General features: G+C 47.3%; 1 protein-coding gene and 1 long non-coding RNA gene across 3 annotated transcripts; both read right to left on the reverse strand.

Moving 5' to 3' along the window:
• Nucleotides 1-1,118: 1,118 nt before the first annotated feature.
• LOC122388896 lies at nucleotides 1,119-12,968 on the reverse strand. 2 transcript variants are annotated; one of them, XR_006257884.1, is made up of 3 exons: nucleotides 12,686-12,968; nucleotides 1,775-1,914; nucleotides 1,119-1,520 (listed from the first exon to the last, which is right to left on the reverse strand). It is a non-coding gene; the product is annotated as an uncharacterized LOC122388896 (long non-coding RNA). The 2 variants fall into 2 exon arrangements; XR_006257883.1 differs by lacking the exon at nucleotides 12,686-12,968 and adding an exon at nucleotides 3,162-3,351.
• Nucleotides 12,969-18,542: 5,574 nt separating this feature from the next.
• Nucleotides 18,543-19,784, reverse strand: LOC122388899 (cuticle protein CP14.6-like). Its single transcript, XM_043380391.1, has 3 exons — nucleotides 19,610-19,784; nucleotides 19,141-19,241; nucleotides 18,543-18,972 (listed from the first exon to the last, which is right to left on the reverse strand). Exons 1-3 carry the CDS (start codon nucleotides 19,658-19,660, stop codon nucleotides 18,741-18,743), a joined length of 384 nt encoding a protein of 127 aa, XP_043236326.1. The 5' UTR covers nucleotides 19,661-19,784; the 3' UTR covers nucleotides 18,543-18,740.
• Nucleotides 19,785-21,114: the final 1,330 nt, after the last annotated feature.

A 21,114-nucleotide genomic window follows, 5' to 3' on the forward strand; every position in this document is an offset into this window, starting at 1 on the left:
CATTAGGGTGGATGTCAAGGTCACCTGAAGGTCAGGTCAGGTCATTGACCTTTGGTGACCCCGGTTCACTTTTTCGAGTTTTGCATGTTTCTAGGTGAGTTTTTGGAGCTCAAGTCGAATTTAGCAGCATTTGAACATTTATGAAGTAGTTTTGGTGCCTTCGTAACATGCTACGAAGCTCTCAGAGGCGGTTAACACGTACTACGAATACCCGTCACGACCCTACTGGTTGACCTGACCTGACCTGAGCCGACCTGGTCTAAATGCTTGAAAACATCATCTGTGATCAGAACTAACACGATATTCGTGATCAGCACCCCGGAAAACCACATAGCAGCCACACTTTACGACTTTCTAACAGGTCCCGATTTACCCGGCTTTTGGGTCATTGACCTGACCTGGAAGGTCAACCGATGACCTAGGACATAAAAATTGGATGTCATCGGCTTCCTCTCGTGACGGGCAGCACGCTCGTTTTTTTACGCAAAGCTCTAGCTCGATCAGGGTCCAAACGCGATGGGGGTCGTACCCCCTTGTGCCGTCGAAGAACGCAAAATGGCCTGTGCCGGCGAGGGTTAAGGACATTATTCATAATAGACAAACCCTGCACTATTTACAACAGTCCAAATACCTCTTCACATATACGTATTCGTTCCGAATCATGTTACGGTTTCGAGTTTGAGCCGGACCGATCAGCCGCGCTGTTGGTCACCAAAGAAGCTAACGACGAGTCAACCCAGTCAGGGTCACGGAACGCGACGGCTCGACTGCATGACCTCTCCCAGGTCACTGTTGTGCACGAGGGTGGGGTCAGGATGGTGAACCAGCTGGGTGCTCCACAGTTTTATACCTGGGTGCTAGGTGCATAAACAACGTAGCCGCTGTTCTGATCGACATCAGGAAAGCTGCTTTCTATGTGTCTTTAACGAGGTTCTGTTTTCGTCCATGCGTTTTACATATCCTGCATCTACTAGCACAAGCCAGTCACGTGAACGTGCCACGCCAGCCCCTGGGGGTGCTGATGTGGGGGATGGTGCGGGGCACACTGCCACTCCTGAGACTGCGAGTAACGACGCTGGGTGACCACTCGGCGCTATTCCTTCAGCAAAATTCATGTATCTGATTGCTCTCTGCTTTATTTCATTCATTCATTCATACAGGGACACTGTGTTTTGCTTTATTTGACACTGTTTCACTCGACGGGCTCAGTGAATGTAGACTATGCTCGCTGTTCAGTCACCCATTTTCTTCGTCCTTCTGCTGGACGTCGTTTTCATGTTTCATTTATTTCCTTCTGTGCTTAAAATAGAAGCCCATATTGTTCACCATCGCCACCATTGGGCAGGTGATCGCCAGTCGCTAGGAAGCCATCCTGGTCGGCCTTCCAGTACACTTTGTAGGTGACGCCCTCCCAGTCGTACGAGAAGAAGCCGCTCCTCGCGAACGTTCCAGACTCGGGTTCCGGACCGGGGTAGAAGACTGCCTCTTCCTCAGAAGCTATGCCATTCGATGTTTCAAACCTAAGCAGGCATAAGGCGTCATATGTGATGAAATAGACTCGTTATAATGCTCCTTTTTGCACCCAAACATACATATTATAAAATGAATTAATTGACATGCATTCTTGTAGCTAATCAAAGCTTAGCAACTAGGTATTGCAGTAGCAAAATTTTCTATTTATACTCGTTGTGTTATAGTTCCATGGGTGTAATTGACATAGACCGTTTAACATGGCCACATAATATTATGTTGCTAACATGCTTGTCATCTCTACCTGTTGACAAAGTTGCCGTTGCCGTCGTTGTTGTAGTACTGGTTGACGATGCTGGCCGTCTTGTCGGCCTCGGCGGTCAGAGCCAGCAGAGTCACCAGGCAGAGCAGGCAGAGCACCTGCGCGATAGAGGGACCCTGGAACTGGAAACGGCACGAGTCAGTCGTGCTTTATGAATTACCAACTGAAATCGCACATCTTACCTCGCTTCCACCTTTTACGAGAGTCTGATGGATTGCCATGGGAGAATCATAGTTGCTTTATAATAACTCTATTTTTCCTTGTTGGTGAAATGTATCCCGATGGTTGACCTGGGCTGACCTGAACCTATCCATCCCAGTCTCAGAGATTCATCACTCTTGAACAATATAAATGTACAATTTGAAATAGAAACCCCGAAAAAACTGATCTAGGAGCAAAGCTAGACCAACACAGTTGAGGGCAACTCCAACTCTTATCGAGATATTGGGCATATAAATTTTGTACCAGTAAAACGCCTTTTGGGCGAAGAACGAGCGAGCGAGATAGTGAGCCCTGCACGTGCAGAAGGGCGAGAGAGTACTTCCAACGGGCTTGTGCAAAGCACCCTTCTTACCGGTCGCTAGCGGTGTACCAAATTTGAACGCAATCGGCCCAGCCGTTCCTGAGATCTGGAAGCGGCATTCTGCACGTGCGCACGTGCAAACGGGGTCCAAAATGACTTTTGCACGGCACCCTACTAACCGGTCCCCAACCGTGTACCAAATTTGAGCACAATCGGCCCAGCCGTTCTCGAGATTTGGAAACGCCCCCTGCACGTGCGCACGTGTACAGTAGCACCCTAACCGTAACACATGGGAATGCATTGCCTGGTGGGTGCCTACCTGTATGCCAAGTTTCAGCGAAATCGCCCCAGTAATTACCGAGCTACTGAAATGGGAACAAATTTGGCACCTCTTATTGTTGTATTTTGCACGTGCAGTGGGGGTCACTCACATAGATGAAGAGTGTCCGACTTTTGGTAGAAGGGATGCAGCTACCCTATAAAAATGACCGCAAGACAATCGCTCAAGCCGCTGCTGGGATATGGGCCTCTCAAAATCATTACTTTTGCAAAACTGCTTGAACACCCTTGACTTTTCACGTGGCACGTGCCACGGCGGTCACTGAGATGTATCAAAAGTAGTCAATTACGGGGTAGAAGGGATGGGGCTACCCAGCAAAAAAGACCGCAGGCCATTCGGTCCAGCGGTTGCTGAGATATAAGCCTCTCAAAAGCGTTACAGGCCGGGCCGGGCCGGGCCGGGCCGCTCATACTGAGATTTTTCCGTTATATTGAAAAGACTTCGCTTCGCTCGCTGCGCTCGCTCGCTCGTAACAAGAGAAATAGGTCAGCTCAGGGTCAGCTTACAAAAATGAATGAGTGAGGCAGTCGTCAGCGTCGGACGTGTTTTTGATCGTCCCGTTATATTTGCCTTTTTCGCGTAACTGATGAGTTTTGCGCATAAATAATGATTTGGAAGTGTTTGTAATTTACCGTAGCATACTTTGGTGATATTATGAATGACTGAGTGAGTAAAGTAATCAAAATATAAGCTTGTAAAAATATAATATTTTCGGTAAAATCCATACAATTCGAGTAGACGAAGCCGACCTACATTGCTCGATTTTTCATTGTTGATCGCGCGCTGAAAGGTTATCACTCCCTTCGCTCACTTGGCTTCAACGGAGATACACCGTATTTGGTGTAGGTATTTCTCCGGCATTATTTGATATTATATGTAACTTTTTATGCCTAAAAAGGAATGCTGCAAATGCTCCACTAGGCCATGCACTGGGTGCAGCTGTGTAGAGCATGGACGGCAATGCACCAGCTGCCGCTTTGGTGAGCGGTGTCCAAACAGAAAAGGAAGCAGCGGCACAGAACCGGATGACCTCGCCGATTTCATAGCTGACCTCAAGCGTCATGGCCGAGGCCGAGTGCTTCCTCACATACCAAAAATTGCACGCATTGCTGTCGCCGACACGCTAGCACAGTGTATCACAACTGTGATAACTGACGGCTCACCTAGGGCTTGGAAGTCATTTCTCACCTTCGCCTACGCAGTCATCAAAGCACCTAAGACGCGAAGAAACGAAGTACGCCACAAAACGCTTACAGCTGCAATTCGCGAGAACATCGCCAACTTCGCGAATGATGACCTCTCCGAGAAGGACGGCAGCCGTCCAGCAGCATCTCGCCGCAAAACGAGCGACACTAATGCTGATCTCTCCAGACACGTGTCGTCAAAGCTGGCTGACGGCGACGTGCGAGGAGCTCTGCGAATCATTACCTCAGACGACTCATTCGCGAGCCCTACCGTTGAAGTAATTGAAAGCATCGCCGGCAAACATCCTGAACCGCCTCCTGATCTCCGCAATCTCGAGCCACCTGATGCCAGGACAGCCTCACTGGTTGCGACTGAAGCCGATGTCTTAAAGGCGATCAGCTCGTTCCCTCGAAGCTCGAGCGCTGGCCTGGACGGTATCCGACCAGCTCACCTGCAATGCCTTGTGGCTAAGCCCACCGCCGAGGCTGGAGCGCGACTTCTCACAGCGCTTACAGCTCTGACGAATCTCGCACTCAGCGGCCGGATCCCGGAATTCGCTCTCCGGGCTTTCTTCGGTGCCTCCTTGATAGCGCTGCGGAAGAAAACGGGAGGCCTGCGGCCGATTGCCATCGGTAGCGTCTTCAGGCGAATTGCCGCTAAAGTGGCAACCAACAGTGTGTCCAGACGCATCGGGACCGAGCTGAGACCCACCCAGCTTGGGGTTGCAACGCGCAATGGGTGCGAAGCTGCTGTTCACGCTGTTCGAGCCTTTGTGAAGCACGCCGTAAGCTCAGCCCAGCCCACGGCCATCATCAAACTTGACGTCAGCAACGCCTTCAACTCCGTAAGGCGGGACACCATGCTCGAAACCGCCCGCGCCAGAGTACCTTCCATCTACCCGCTCATCTGGCAAGCATATGCAACTGCGTCACCGCTATACATCGGAGATTCGAAGGTCTGGTCCCGCACAGGAATCCAGCAAGGAGACCCTCTGAGCTCTCTTCTCTTCTCCGTGGCCATTGACGACATATTACAGGGTATCGACACTGACCTGAACGTATGGTACCTGGATGACGGCACAGTGGGAGGACCACTCGATCAGGTTACCAGCAACATTGGACGCATCAAGGAACAACTTGCCGATAAAGGACTGCAGGTCAATGGCAGTAAGTGCGAGCTGGTTCTGCTGGGAGCCGACAGAGAGGTTTGGCAGCCAGATGCGCTGCTCAGACTAACAGAGCTATTGTCTGACATCCGTCTGACGCGTCCCGAGGAACTACAGCTCCTTGGCGCACCAATCTGCGACGATCAAGTGAAGGCACAGCTCTTGACCGGGAAGCAGCTCGTCAACAAACTCGTGAGCCGAGTGCAGTGTCTCGAAGAAGCGCATCAAGCATTCTATCTCCTGAAAAATTATGTGTGCACACCACGTCTCCTGTACCTTCTCCGCAGCGCTCCTGCATTTCGTAGTGCAACAATCCTCTCAGAAATTGACGAGCTTGTTCGGCAAGGCATCACGGCTGTCACAAACGTGGCACTGCAAGGTGAATCATGGCGACAGGCTACTCTACCTGTGAGTCTGGGTGGACTTGGAATCCGGAGGGTCTCTGACTTAGCTCTTCCAGCATATATTGCATCGCTAAGATCCTCCGCTCCCCTGATCATGGACATCATCCCCAGCATGGCAGAGAGCATCGATCGGCTCGAGACATCGTTGCACCAACGGTGGAAAGTGGAGACTGGGCTCGAGCTCCCGGACGCCTCCAAACAGGGACGGCAGCGCGTTTGGGATCTAACCGCGGCAGCCGCTGAAGCTGCGAAGCTGCTCGAGGGTAGTCCCGATGACAGACACCGTGCCCGACTTCACGCAGCAGCGCAGCCGCACTCCGGTGCATGGCTGAACGCACTGCCTGTGCCGAGCCTCGGAACACTTCTCGACCATGAAACTCTCAGAGTAGCTGTTGCTCTTCGAGTCGGCGCTCCGGTATGTGCTCCTCACCGCTGCCGGTGCGGATCCACCGTCGACACCCTGGGGCTGCACTCGCTGTCTTGCCAACTGAGTGCGGGCCGTCTGCCGCGACACTCCGCGCTGAATGATGTCATTAAACGCGCCCTGCACAGCGCAGGCATGCCATCAGTGCTGGAACCAACAGGCCTTGATCGCGACGACGGCCGGCGCCCGGATGGGATGACCACCTTCCCCGTCACCGAAGGCAAGTGCCTTATATGGGACAGCACCTGCGTCGATACATACGCCAGCTACATCATCGGTAAATCGGCGGTCCATGCAGGAGCTGCAGCAGAAGCCGCCGAAAGCCGGAAGAGGCGCCGCTATGGAGCGCTTGAAAGGCGTTTCAAGTTCCAGCCCATCGCCGTCGAAACGAGTGGCTCACTGGGACAGTCCACTGTCCAGTTCTTGAAGGACGTAGGTCGGCGAATAGCACGTGAAAGCGGCGACAGGAGGGCTACAGAGTACCTTTTTCAGCGAGTGTCGCTTGCCGTGCTCCGTGGTAACGCCACGTCAATCCTCATGGGAGCAGCCCACACAACTGGAAGCAGCATCGAGCCCAACGACAAGGACGACACCAACTGGCAAGCTGGGAGCAGTGAAAACTCGTGTGAATCGAGAAACAGGAACGACCACGAATGCTTACTCGATACGCATGACGACAAAGGCTCCGATATTGCTGTGAACGACCTCGTCACGATCCTAACAGATACCGAAACCCCCTCTCTGATGATAGAGACGGAGCAGCTTCCTAGGTCGACAGACCTTCTGAAAAAGTATCGCGAGCTCTATCAGGAAATGCGGGCACAGTTTATTGCCCAGGGCCTGGACCGTGACCCTATGTCTGACCCTGAACTAGCGAGATACCTGTCTCGTGGGGGCAAAGGGAGCAAATAGGGGAATGGAGATGGGAGCGTTTTTTTTTACTGCACTGTGTACAATGCGTGACCTGTCAAGTATGTATTTGAATATACAGTGTAAGCTTAAAATGAAGCTAAGTATGTCTAAAATAGCATTAATGGAGGTCACAAACCAGTAAGACAGCATTCCTTATCAAATGTCAAATGACAATCTCTGTGGCGGATTCATTGGCGCACCCTCAGCATTTAACTTTAAAGAATGGCACTGATGGCTAAGCACCGCCAGTTAGTCATTGGGTGTCACCATGAAGACAGTAAGTAATTACGAGCCAGCGAGCGCAGCGAGCGAAGCGAAGTCTTTTCAATATAACGGAAAAATCTCAGTATGAGCGGCCCGGCCCGGCCCGGCCCGGCCTGTAACGCTTTTGAGAGGCTTATATATCAGCAACCGCTGGACCGATTGGCCTGCAGTCTTTTTTGCTGGGTAGCCCCATCCCTTCTACCCCGTAATTGACTACTTTTGATACATCTCAGTGACCGTCGTGGCACGTGCCACGTGAAAAGTCAGGGGTGTTCAGGCTGTTTTGCAAAAGTAGTGATTTTGAGAGGCTCATATCTCAGCAGCCGCTTGGGCGATTGTCTCGCGGTAATTTTTGTAGGGTAGCTGCATCCCTTCTACCAAAGGTCGGATACTCTTGATCTATGTGAGGCACCCCCACTGCACGTGCAAAATACAAAAAGAGGAGGTGCCAAATTTGTTCCCATTTCAATAACTCGGTAATTACCAGGGCGATTTCGCTGAAACTTGGCATACAGGTAGCACCAACCAGGCAATGCATTCCCATGTGTTGCGGCTTGGGTGCTACTGCACGTGCGCACGTGCAGGGGGCGCTCTCAGATCTCGAGAACGGCTGGGCCGATTGCGCTCAAATTTGGTACACGGTTGGGGACCGGTTAGTAGGATGCCGTGCAAAAGTCAGTTTGGACCCCGTTTGCACGTGCGCACGTGCAGAATGCCGTTTCCAGATCTCAGGAACGGCTGGGCCGATCGCGTTCAAATTTGGCACACCGCTATATAGCGATCGGTTAGAAGGGTGCTTTGCATAAGCCCGTTGGAAGTACCCTCTCGCCTTTCCGCACGTGCGGGGCTCACTATGTCGCTCGCTCGTTCTTCGCCCAAAAGGCGTTTTACTGGTTTGGTATAATTATTGTTGCTGCCACCTCAAACATTCTCGATGAATGCTAGAGTTCAGTTCTCATCTAGCTGTAAGCTGCGGTGGCTGAATTGCGCTGCCCGGCTGGTATGGTCGCGGGTGCGGATGAGGCGCCAGCTCTGTCAAGCAGTCCGTTTTATACCCAATGATAGCCTACTGTTAACGCCAGACCCCTTGAGACCCTAATTTTTCGCGATTACTTTTAAATGCGTGAAGGAATTTCAACCAAGCTCAGGACATGGCCGTTTCAAGACAGGCCGAAACTTTTACAATTTAGATATTTTATCGCCATTTCAATATTTCAGGCACTTGTCATTGACTCGTAATGTTAAATTTCGAGCAAGATTTTCATCCGGTGTGTAGAGGCTATCACCAGTCAGTCTGTGATACGTTATGACGTCACAGCTAAGCCCCGCCTCTGTGGTCTTGGCCTGCGGCGGTTTCGGGCCGGCGCGCGGTCACTCTCGCTGTGGCGGGGAGCGGGGACGGTCGAACGGTGCCGAAAGCCGGCGGAGTTGTGCGTAGCGTCTTGGCTGACAGTGCCCAGAGAGCGACATGATGACTAAGGAGTCATAAATGCTCAATGCGCACTGCTTCTACAATGCTGATATGTTCGCTGATATTTTTTTTTATAAGCTGCATATGACGGGCAGATGGCATATAACTGACATAAGGTTAGGAAATATTCACCTGTATTTAAAGCCTATGGCGTTGCAGATAATGCGATAATGGGATGTCGGATGTCACCAAGTAGCTGCCGATTTGTCATTGACATCGCTATGCAACCATCGAACAACGCAATAATAAGTTAATTGCCTGAGCTTCACATCATACGGCTCGCTCGTATTTCACACAGATACCCTACATCAAAAATCGTATTTGTTAGGAATCGTTAACGTTTGTTCGAAGCACGACTGAGTAGTAGGTTGAGGAGTGATGGTCCTCTTGGTCCTATATACAAGAGTCAACAAGAGCCTAACATTTACTTGACCGTCTGTTGCAATTGACTCATAGCACGTGAAGCGTCAGCGAAATTCATAGTCCTTCACAGATGGCAGGGGTGTCGTTTGTACAGAGGTCGCTGATGGGCACGGGTCAATGCCGCAGTCGTGGGCGGAGCCTAATGTCATATGACGTAGAAAGCCTCTATCCAGGATGGAAAAACAGTTAACATTACGAGTCAATGACAAGTGCCTGAAATATTGAAATGGCGATAAAATATCTAAATTGCAAAAGTTTCGGCCTGTCTTGAAACGGCCATGTCCTGAGCTTGGTTGAAATTCCTTCACGCATTTAAAAGTAATCGCGAAAAATTAGGGTCTCAAGGGGTCTGGCGTTAACAGTAGTGGTGCCGTTTCCAGTTCCAGGGTCCCTCTATCGCGCAGGTGCTCTGCCTGCTCTGCCTGGTGACTCTGCTGGCTCTGACCGCCGAGGCCGACAAGACGGCCAGCATCGTCAACCAGTACTACAACAACGACGGCAACGGCAACTTTGCCAACAGGTAGAGATGACAAGCATGTTAGCAACATAATATTATGTGGCCTTGTTAACCCTATTAGTGGCAGGGGGGGTTGTTTTCATCCACCCCTCAGGTTTTTCGGGAATATCTCCGAAACCGCTGAAGCTACGATGCTGAAACTTTACGACTTTTCCTAAAACTAAATTGGGCACATTCCCTGAAAATTTCAAGTTCATAACTTTACCAGGGGCGGCTCCAGAGCACTGGGAATTGGGGGGGGGGGTCCTATTCGTGAAGCGAGTCATTTGGGCGAAGATCACGATGCTGATGTATTATAACTGTATGCACCAGTTTTACGAACAGTGAATTAAGGGTATCATGTGATAACATATACAAAGTTATTGTGCATCCTCTTTTGACACGTTTTTGCTATAATAGGCGGATCCAGGCGTCCAAAAAAGAGGGGTTATGTTTTACCTCCCAACATAGGTGCCCTGACACCGCCTATGCATGACCAATACAATTGTAGTCGTTCTCTCATAAGAAAATTGTAACATAACAAGACCATTGCCACCCTTTTTAGAAACAGTACCAACAAAAACCTTATTTACTATACTTTTTGTGTACCCCCAATCTCAATGATCTGTATCCGCCTATGATTTTTGAAAATGCATATTTTTAGGATCCATGTGAATTCCTGGTTCATTCTCTATCGATCGGCAAAAGTTGCGTTAAGATTGGTTCAGAAACCTGGCCGTGATAAACAGTCTAAAATGTATCTGCAATTTGCTCGTTTTTACCCCCCTCTACCCCCTATTGACATTTTTAATTTTTATTTTTTAGAAATGTAGATCACGTTGAGCGAAATCGAATGCCGTTTGAATTTTGAAAATCGGCCCGTTAGATCTCGAGATATCAGGGAATTACTAGGGTGCAGTGTTATTATTCACTCACTAGGGTGCCTGCCCAGACCAATGTCTCCCCCTAGTTCCTATCATCCTTCCGGCTCTGAAATGGTCTAATTGGACCGAAAGGGCCTAACCCAACAAAACAAAAATAGAAAATTTTGCTACTGCAATACCTAGTTGCTAAGCTTTGATTAGCTACAAGAATGCATGTCAATTAATAAATTTTATAATATGTATGTTGGGTGCAAAAAGGAGCATTATAACGAGTCTATTTCATAGGTCGTAAACAGCCCCCCCCCTGCCACTAATAGGGGTAGCCAGGAGCCTGCCACTAATAGGGTTAAACGGTCTATGTCAATTACACCCATGAAACTATAAGACAACGATATAAATACATTTTTTTCACCGTTCCGTGCTTCTATCCTCAGGATACAGAAATCCTTCTCCTCCACGCCGCAACCCCATCCGGGCTGGACAGGCAACTATCTCATGCGGGCTGCTCCCTTGGAGCGGCACCGCTGCTCCCGAGGGAGCGCACCCCGTAGCCGGGTGCAGTGAGTACTTTGGGGCTGGTCGGCCTGTCCTTCGGGATGGGCTCAGCCCCGGTGACTCACTAGGGTGCCTGCCCAGACCAATGTCTCCCCCTAGTTCCTATCATCCTTCTTGAAGTGTTTTTCAATCTGAGGTACGGAAATCGTGTTCCCAAGAGACTGAAAGTAGCCATGCTTTACATTAGACCCAATGGCAAAAATTCGGAATCTGACGAAATTTGCCATTTTTACGTCTGATTTATGAAAATTCTAGACAGGATATATAAAAACCCGAGATGATATCAGGTGGGAAGTTTCATTGTCTATTACCGCTTTTTGAAGTGTTTTTCGATCTGAGACCGGCAAATCGTGTTCCCAAGAGACTGAAAGTAACCCTGTTCTACAGCAAGACAATGGCAGAATTCTAATATTTGATGGAAGATATCTTAGGTGATAATAACCTCACTACTAATTGCAATGCTTCATTGGAAAGCTCAACACTGGCACTATCATCGGTCTTTGCATTGCTATTTCACAGAACAACAAGAAATAACGTTTTGAAGCCTTTGAATATTGACTTACTTTTCATCGACGGGCTCGATCCCCATCACCACCAACAATTTTCCGAGAAGTCAGGATTTTGCAGATATTTAAGCAGAATTGCAGAGCTGTGTTAATGCTACGGCACTTAAATACACATTTTAAGAAAATTGCTTTTTTTCTTAGCATGAGTTAGGTCTCAGAAACAGCAACATGTCGATATAATGAGGAAAAATAAGTACAAATGATCGCGCAAGAGAGTATCCTTAGCTCCCTAGCAACCACCTAGCAACGTAAGGCAAAATAGTAAACAACTTCTGTTGATATCAGGTACTCAGCCTTGGAAGCACACTAGACGGTCACCATACTGGGCTTCATACTGAATTTTGCATACCAGAATGGATGTTTCCAACTAAAATTATTTTTCGCGAAATTTATCTTTCTTGCCCTACTATTTTTCGTAAAACCGAGATATACAAACTTCATGATATCAAAAATAATATTGTGATAATGAAAACCACCATATAAAACAAGGTAATTGCTGAGATCATGCCTACTAAACTTGGTTCTACCCCCTAATTCAATATACCCTGCACCACACCCACGTGTGTCATAATGCTGAGAGATGGCGTTCACTCGGCTTGCTCCTAACTTACGATAATTCTCTCGCTAGATGGCAGGCCTGATCCCAATGTCGCGGATCCCAATGTTAATTTCCACGAGAGCGAGACACCAATCCAGTGTTATATCATCCATGGCCTGGCTATGCGTTTTCTGCGTGCGTTTTTTGCGGGTTTTGCGTAATATCGTTTTAGAATAAAAAACGATAATAGCCGTTTTCACGACGGCCATCTGGTACACATTTGGTGCACATCTGAAACAGATCAGGTGCAGATTTGGTCAAATCAGGTTCAGTGTGTCTCTTAGCAGCTATCAGCTAGGGTTGCACTAATTGCTTATATGCCTGCTTTGTCAAATTATCAGAGAGCATCATCGATTAAAACACTGAAATAAATTCATTAAATGAAGATATTTGCTGTAAAAGAAATTAGGTGCAGATTTGGTCAAATCAGGTGCATTTGCCGGATAGCCCGTTGTGAAAACGGCTAATACGTTTTTGTGATGTTTTATATCTTAAAATTTAGTTAATAAATTATAATATCGATAAAAGTTACATTACCTTTTGTACATAGCTAATGCACAACTAATGTAAAAGTTGTATTATTTATAAAATTCTTTTCTAGAACAGTATTACGCAAAAACGCAAACCCGCAAAAAACGCACGCAGAAAACGCATAGTGTAGCCAGGCCTTAAGAATTTCTTACCGTAAAAATGATCGATTTTAAATTGTGCTCGGTAAATACACGGAAATTATGTCTTCAAAAATGAGCACACTTTGATGACGTCACTGGTGGCAGTTGGCACCCAATGTCCGTACGAAGGCATTTAGTGCCAACGAATTTGGGAGAACTTCGCTTTTCACTGTTACCGCTTTTCACTGTTTAAACTTTGTTTTTCACTTCGTTTTTCGCTGAGGCCCGAATCGAGTCAGCGGTTCTTTTCATGATAGTTATACATTACATTGCAATGCAAGTTCCACAGCATGACATCACCACTGTCCTCATGTCTAGTTCCAAACGCACGTATGGAATTTATCGGGAATAATTCACATGTTAAAATAAGGCAACGTTAGAGTTTCTCAGGTTCAGTTTTTTTTGCCCGTTTCTCTGGCTGAAACGCGTGCTTAGTTGAAAAACGTGCTTGGAGCCGGAGCCCAACACCTTTTGAAAAAGCTATAGTTACAAGTATGACTGTCATACAATTGATGTGATACTGTGCATGATGCGTGCAACGACGAACATTATAACCAGTAAAACGCCTTTTGGGCGAAGAACGAGCGAGCGAGGTAGTGAGCCCTGCACGTGCGGAAGGGCGAGAGGGTACTTCCAACGGGCTTGCGCAAAGCACCCTTCTAACCGGTCGCTAGCGGTGTACCAAATTTGAACGCGATCGGCCCAGCCGTTCCTGAGATCTGGAAGCGGCATTCTGCACGTGCGCACGTGCAAACGGGGTCCAAAATGACTATTGCACGGCACCCTACTAACCGGTCTCCAACCGTGTACCAAATTTGAGCGCAATCGGCCCAGCCGTTCTCGAGATCTGGAAGCGCCCCCTGCACGTGCGCACGTGCAGTAGCACCTTAACCGCAACACATGGGAATGCATTGCCTGGTGGGTGCCTACCTGTATGCCAAGTTTCAGCGAAATCGCCCCAGTAATTACCGAGTTATTAAAACGGGAACAAATTTGACACCTCTTATTGTTGTATTTTGCACGTGCACTGGGGGTGACCCACATGCATCGAGAGTATCCTATTTTTGGTAGAAAGAATGCAGCTACCCTATAAAAATTACCGCAAGTCAATCGCCCAAGCGGCTGCTGAGATATGAGCCTCTCAAAATCACTACTTTTGCAAAACAGCTTGAACACCCTTGACTTTTCACGTGGCACGTGCCACGACGGTCACTGAGATGTATCAAAAGTAGTCAATTACGGGGTAGAAGGGATGGGGCTACCCGGCAAAAAAGACCGCAGGCCAATCGGTCCAGCGGTTACTGAGATATAAGCCTCTCAAAAGCGTTACAGGCCGGGCCGGGCTGGGCCGGGCCGGGCCGGGCCGCTCATACTGAGATTTTTCCGTTATATTGAAAAGACTCGCTTCGCTCGCTGCGCTCGCTCGCTCGTAACAAGTGTAGCTATTTCAACACGCATGACACCTTCCTCCTATCTGCTTAGGTTTGAAACATCGAATGGCATAACTTCTGAGGAAGAGGGAGTCTTCTACCCCGGTCCGGAACCCGAGTCTGGAACGTTCGCGAGGAGCGGCTTCTTCTCGTACGACTGGGAGGGCGTCACCTACAAAGTGTACTGGACGGCCGACGAGGATGGCTTCCACCCGCGAGGAGACCATCTTCCCGACTATGGTAACGATCGTAAACCAATCGAAGTTCCATATTTGCCACCATGGGCCCCGGAAACCCTATACGACGAATAGTCAACAACTGTCATCACTCATCACAGCTGAGGGTTGCATAAAAAAAGGGAAAAAATGTTGCCCAGCAGAACGACAGAGAAAATGTGCGACAATAAGCGAGCGTATTGAAATGTCACGTGGGAATGTGGCTCTGGTCTTACCCAGGTAGAATAAGTTTTATCTGCCGCTTATTTTAAGACACGTTTTAAGGTAACTTGGATTTCAATAGCATGTCCTTAGCTAGTGTGCTGTATTGCCTATTTTCAGGATTTTAACATTTAGATCTTAACCCTCGCCCGCACATGGGGGGGGGGGGGTGGTTGCCACCCCCCCCCCCAGGTAGTCTTTCTGCTCTGCACTCAACATTTTTAGAGCTAGAAGGCTGATTTTTCGTATAGCTGCTCCTCTATCCTTTCTTGATGTCCACTGAAAAGTTTCTGTGGTTTTTGGTTTCGGAGATATGACCTTGTTTTTCAGGTCATGTCATGACCCAAATGGCCAATTCTCAACATCTTGCGTTGGCTATGGGCCTTGTGAGCTTTTAACACCTTGATTTCGGCCTTTTATGCCAATCCTACCTCCCACCTATCATGAAACATGTTGTTCGACGATGTACAGAGGTCAAGGTCAGGGTCAAGGTCAACCTAGGTCATCTAAGATAATTGCGTTTTAGGCAAGCTGAATTTACTTTTTGAAATTTTTTGACTACATTTTTGGTAAAAGCTTCTCAGATCATGATTTCATGTAATATGGACACATAAACAATCGGTGCACACATCAGTATACACACAGACACACACAGACATACAAACACATATTATTGACCTTGACCTAACTTGACCTGAGATGACCTCAGCAGCAAAAACCTGGTCGGGTAGTGTGACAAAGAGGTTCTAGCTGGCTTGGCACCAGAAAACGGCATCGTAATCGGTATATGACAAGCAGCGCGCTTGATATCCAACGGTGACCTAAAACAGCAACATTTTTTAGTTTGACCTGACCTGGAAGGTCAATGACTGACCTGAGAAGGTAAAACTGGGTATCATTGGATTCGTCTCTTCCCAAAGAATCTTTTTGGTCCTAACCGCTAAGCTCTATCTCCAACAGGAACGAAACGGCGCGGGGGGGGGGGGTGGCAACCACCCCCCCCCCCCATGTGCGTTCTAGGATGGGAAAATGGCATGTGCGGGCGAGGGTTAAGCCTTAAGGACAATGCTTATACGGAATGACACTTGTGCTGAAAAGCCGTGGCTTAACGGATGTCATAGGAATGCATAATGCTAATGTAAATTAACGAAGCCCGTAAGAATAAATCAGTGTCACGAAAAAAGAAACCGCAGTGCTCATGAATGAATGAATGAATTAGAGTAGAGGGCTATTCGATATATTTTTGCACGGGCGATGCCATACAAAGCCTGTATGTATCCTCAGAAGTGTTTCTAATTTTCGATTATAGTTGGCAGCTCGATCACCGTGTGCTATAAAGTTTGTATAAAGTTTTGTGTTGTGTGCTACGGAGCGGCTCGAAGTAGTCAGTTAGGACCGCTGCACACAGCTCACGCGGTGCTCATGGTGCCGTGCGTACCGGGCAATCTTCCTCGGCTGCTCCTAGATAGTATATAGGACTGACAGTGTCGTCAGTGGCAATTAGTATATGACTGAAGATCGTTTTTCCATTGGAGCACGTGTTGAGGATGAAAGCGTTTCTAACAGGTTTGTTAGTGCACTCCGTGCACTAACAAACAGTTAGTGAACGGGTCAATGACCCATACAAAACAGACGGGTCAATGTCCTATGACCTACAGTCGACGCCGTGCAATTTCATTTTTCATCTATTTTATTGTCTATTGGCTCTTTTTGCCTATTCTATGGCTTGTTTATTTATGTATGTATATTCAAATGTGTTTTTCTCTCTATCTCTGGTGTTCGGACAAAATCAATATCAGTTTCAGAGCCACCCAATTAAATACCAGCAGTGAACAATCAACATGTATTGCAGACTTAGCAATGACACAAAACAGTCATCAATACATGTACATATTACATATTCGGCAGTATTGTCTGCCGTGCGTCCATCACATTGACGTGTGCATGCCCTCCAGGGTAGCTCATACGCTCTCCTTGCTCGTCATGTTGAAGTGTATGTTGAATGTACAGCTGTGGAACTCTGTGCCGACCACAGCACCACGACTGATGCTCGCGAGAACCGCCGTGCTTGTGACCGTGAATGACGCACCGCTCTGTACGTCGCTGCTGACCTCGGCTACACTGGCTTTGTGATCTTGACGATGCTTATCACTGGAGAAGTCTGCATTTTCAGTTACGGTCCTTGCCATCTTCCGTTGGACGGTGTCGCATGCCTCAGTGTTTAAATTTACGTACGTCTTGTTCAGTGATTTCCTTTGTCCTGGATGACTTGGTGCTAGCAATGAACTTAATGGCTTCCTCTCTCGCTGTTTCTATCGTAGTTTCATTTTTATCTTCATCATCATCAAGTAAATTGCCAATTAAATCAAAACACGGTCTATCACTCAGTACTGTTAATTCTAATAACGTGTAACTGCCAAGGCCTAAATTTGCTGACAATGCAAACCGAAATTGTTTCCAGACTTGATTTTTCGCTTTAATTTTGAATTCGCGTGGCGCAGTCATATACTAAATCGCTTAGTACACTCGCGTTTCTAAATGTTCATTTTGTGACCTCGACTGCGTCTCGGTCACAAAATGAAAATTTAGAAACGCTCGTGTACTAAGCTATATTCTTGCACGACTTCAGATGTTTTCAGTGAGCCGGACGGCCGTATACCTGAATACGCGTATACGAAAATCGCTTAAATAAAATATTATATATAGTTACAGGCTCATCTTGCGGTTAAGATCAGCAAATGTGTAATAAACTCTGCTTCACGTGTGCTCAGACTTCAGGGTGGGGCAGCATAATCGGGAATACTTAAATATAAAACGGTTTATTTGGTCATGAATAAAAAGATACAGCTCCAAGCACTATTTTAGCAACATGCCATCAATCGGTCGCCTTTTACCTATCCCTCATCCCATTTGACCACCCTCCACGTCAAAGACCTTCTCAATGCGGGCCCAAAAGCACGTGCACGCACGTGCAGCTTCCTGCTTGTCCATGGTCACCCAACGGCTTCGTATCTTGCACTGAAACCCGTATTTACTGATGATAAGTTGTTCATTAGCCTTCTATTTAAAAAAAAAAACGATTTATGTATATAATTTCATCGGATTTAAATAGGCGGCATCTCAGCTGGAGGTGCATCACACAATAATATGTCGTCCTCACTGCAGTACGACCAAGGACAGAGCCCTCGTCAGACGTAATTTGGACTTGATCTGGACCTTCAGTGATCCTCTGTACCAATGGCTTCACGTGAGTCTGCCAGAGTACAGATGTATTTATCAGAGATGCTCATTTATCCCGGCTCGATGAAGTATAGGGTACACAACGTGTACCTCCCTTGAATACCACCCACAGAACCATTACCCTTGCACCAGGATGTTTGCTTCGCATGACCGCTGGGACATTATCGATGTAATCCCCTGTATATCATGCCATTCTTTTTCTACCGTATTCTGTTAGTCGGCGCGGTGGTGAGATTTTTGTTCGCTGAAGTTTCGAAAATTGTTTCTCTTCAACGTGCTCAAGAGCCTTCTGCCGATATTCAAGCGAGTCATCTTTATGTCTTCTGCTAAGAGTTATTTTACAAGAATTACGTAAAACCTCTGCCCTAAGCATTCCCACACAATACTTATCGCCCTTGATAACACGAAGACGTGTCCAGCGGCCTCTTCGAGGACTTGCAGAGGTTCAAAGGGTTCAAACAAAATCATCTCGTTTTACTCGTTTATCATTAGTGTCTATGGGCGCGCTCAAAGCGCTTGGAGCACCGCCGAGCTGTTTTTCTGCTCCTGCTCTTTTCCAGGGGGTTGCATGCATGCTCATGACGTAGTTATGTCGGATGATGCACAACTTTTGGACGTTTCATTGCCATGGTATGATTTATCAAAATTCTACCATGCATACTCATGATCAGAGTCCAAAAAGCATTCCCGATTGTGCTACAACACCTTTTATAATCTTATCATGTCTGTTCTGTGCCTGCATCAGTTTCTTGTAAATATCGCTATAAATGTATATGTGTATTGGCATATCGAGACAACAAAGGACATGACGACGAAATGTACATTGAACACGGATGGACACAACAACACACAAAGAAACAACGGACATCACATCAACAGATAGATGATTTACAATGACTCGAGAATCCAACGATTCAGGTATGCTGAGGAGATGATTTCATATGTATGCAAGTTCATCAGTTACAGATGATCCTCCACGCCTCCGATGTGCTCGCGGGTGTGGCTGAAGTCGGGCAGGTGGTCACCCTCCGGGTGGAAGCCGTTCTCGTCGGCCGTCCAGGTGACCGTGTAGGTGACGCCCTCCCATTCGTACGAGTACGAGCCGCTCCTCACGTAGTTGCCAGACTCGGGGATGTTGCCGGGGTAGGAGATGCCGTCCTCCTGAGCCTTGATGCCATTGGTTGTCTCGTAGCTGGTGGGAAATGAGCGTGTTTTAGCAAGTGAAACGTGCGTAAAAAAACACGTTTTTAAGTGACTTCAAATGTTTTTTCGCGTAACTTTCAAATCATGGATTCATAATGTATGCAAAAAAAACTGACACATATACGAAGAATTAGCCTCCGAGCAGTTTTGCACTTACTTGGCAGCATATGATCCGTCCTCCTCAATGCCGTACTGGAAGTTGGCGATCCGTGCACTCTGGTCGGCCGCGGCCACAGCCACCAGACAGAGGAGGAGAATCTGGAGGCAAAACAAGCGAGCATTTAAAGACATCATAAAACAGGAGTTAGAGAAGAGCCAGAGAAGTCCAAAAATTTACAGGAAAAGAACGTGTATTAAAACTAGAGAGAAAGCATTTAACATAGCAAAGCATGGTCACGACTTATATCCGTTTGTATATGTGGGTCTTCCAAAGTATACACTGCACGGTTCATCTTCGGATATTTCACGTTGGAATTAAGAACAGATCGCATTCGCTGTCGTTTAGTTTCTATCTCGATGTGCCTAAGTTGCACAAACTTTGTGGGTATATCAGCTACGTTGTTCAGAAAAGCCTCATCTGCATGGGACGCTGCAGACTATTAAAAGCCGCCTGGCAGTTCACTTACGGTCTTCATGTCGATGGTGGGTTTGATCAACTGATGCCTCCGAGCCGTCATCGGCAGCTTATATAGCTGGTCGTATCGGTTCTGCGTCACCAATGCAGTAATCCAGACGTCTGAAAATGCCGTCCCGCCGGGCCGCGACCTCGACCGCCGCGCCGGGATTTAGAGGACTACTGAACTGTGACACCCGCAGCACCGGTCAGATGACGACTCTGACCGATATGGCTATTCACATGCAAAACTTGTTCAATTCAAGGACCTGTGCGGAATATGAAGAGAGCACCCTGTACGCGCACGGCTGCAACATCCGATGGATGGAGTGAACAGCGTGTCTTGTGACTCCGGTGCTCTCAGCGATCATTTACGAGCCCTTTGGCCTAGTTGTTTTACTCCGGCCTGAATGGTGCCGGGTCCGGTGTGCTAATTGTGCAAAATAAACCCTTTATACTTGAAATCTTATAAGTTCTACATTTTCTTGGGTTATGCTCTTTCAGTTTCTCCACACTAGTTATTTCAGCGTAGTAGGATAGAAGGGGAAAATGTGGAGACATTATCTGATGAACCATACTGGCTGAGCCAATCCAATGAGACCAGTGTCTCAATTGAACAGACCTCCCGGCGACAGAGGCGGTCATTCAGGGGGTCTCCGCTCCTGAAGCTACCCTCTTGCAATTGTCTGGCGGGATGACCGACAACCCGTAACAGTGAGCGCGACAGTGTTCAAAAGACATGAGACGTTTAGTGCACTGAAAACAATTTTACCCGAAGCTGGCGAATTAAGCGTTGCTCTGTGGGTGGTATATGTGTATTAACTCGCCATGTCCAGATTCTACCTAGAGGGTAAGCAGTAGTGGTGTCATTTTCCAAAAAATGTCTGACCGATACCGACCGAAATCAAAATTTGGGAAAAATTTCCAACTGAATACCGACCGATAACATCCCAAGCCAAAATTTGACCGAAATTTGACCGAAATTCTATTTGCTATTACTCTACCCCAAAATTAAAATAATTGGTAAATTCTGATGGAAAATAATGGGAAATGCCATTTCAGTCCAAATTCAGTCAATTCCTAGCCACTGCAAAATACATTTTGTGGTAGAATTTACATTGCTAAGGGTAGACTAGGAACACATGGACCTCAGCATTTCACAGATTTGGTTAATTAGAATTGTCAAGAATCTGCTGTGGTCTATGTAAGGAAGAATACTCATTATGTTGCAAAAGCACGATCAATTAGTAAGTCCAATGGTTGGTAATAGGTATGTTCATGACAACATTCCCTAGGAGAAAAGGCAGAATCAAAACACCACAAAACACATCAACACTGCTTGGAAACTGGCCTTGAGTCTTGAGATGTGGTCTGAGATACTCTACGAAGAATTTGACACTGAAAATCCAGCTGAAAAGGCAGGTATTAGGTAGCTCTGAGCCTGAATTTCGTCCCAAAAATGAAATGAAAATTCATTAAACTGGCACTTTGTCTTATCTTTACAAGAAAACACAATAT

The sequence above is a fragment of the Amphibalanus amphitrite genome, unplaced genomic scaffold (genome assembly GCF_019059575.1).
Source record: "Amphibalanus amphitrite isolate SeventyFive unplaced genomic scaffold, NRLGWU_Aamphi_draft 000338F_arrow, whole genome shotgun sequence".
Lineage (NCBI taxonomy): Eukaryota > Metazoa > Arthropoda > Thecostraca > Balanomorpha > Balanidae > Amphibalanus > Amphibalanus amphitrite.

What these genes read in the sequence shown, in the direction of transcription:
- LOC122388899 (XM_043380391.1), bottom strand. Translation starts at nt 19,660, where the DNA reads ATGACGGCTCGGAGGCATCAGTTGATCAAACCCACCATCGACATGAAG. An exon ending in CCACCATCGACATGAAGACC is followed by an intron (nt 19,242 to 19,609) that starts GTAAGTGAACTG and finishes TTTTGCCTCCAG; the next exon opens with ATTCTCCTCCTCTGTCTGGT. An exon ending in GACGGATCATATGCTGCCAA is followed by an intron (nt 18,973 to 19,140) that starts GTAAGTGCAAAA and finishes ATTTCCCACCAG; the next exon opens with CTACGAGACAACCAATGGCA.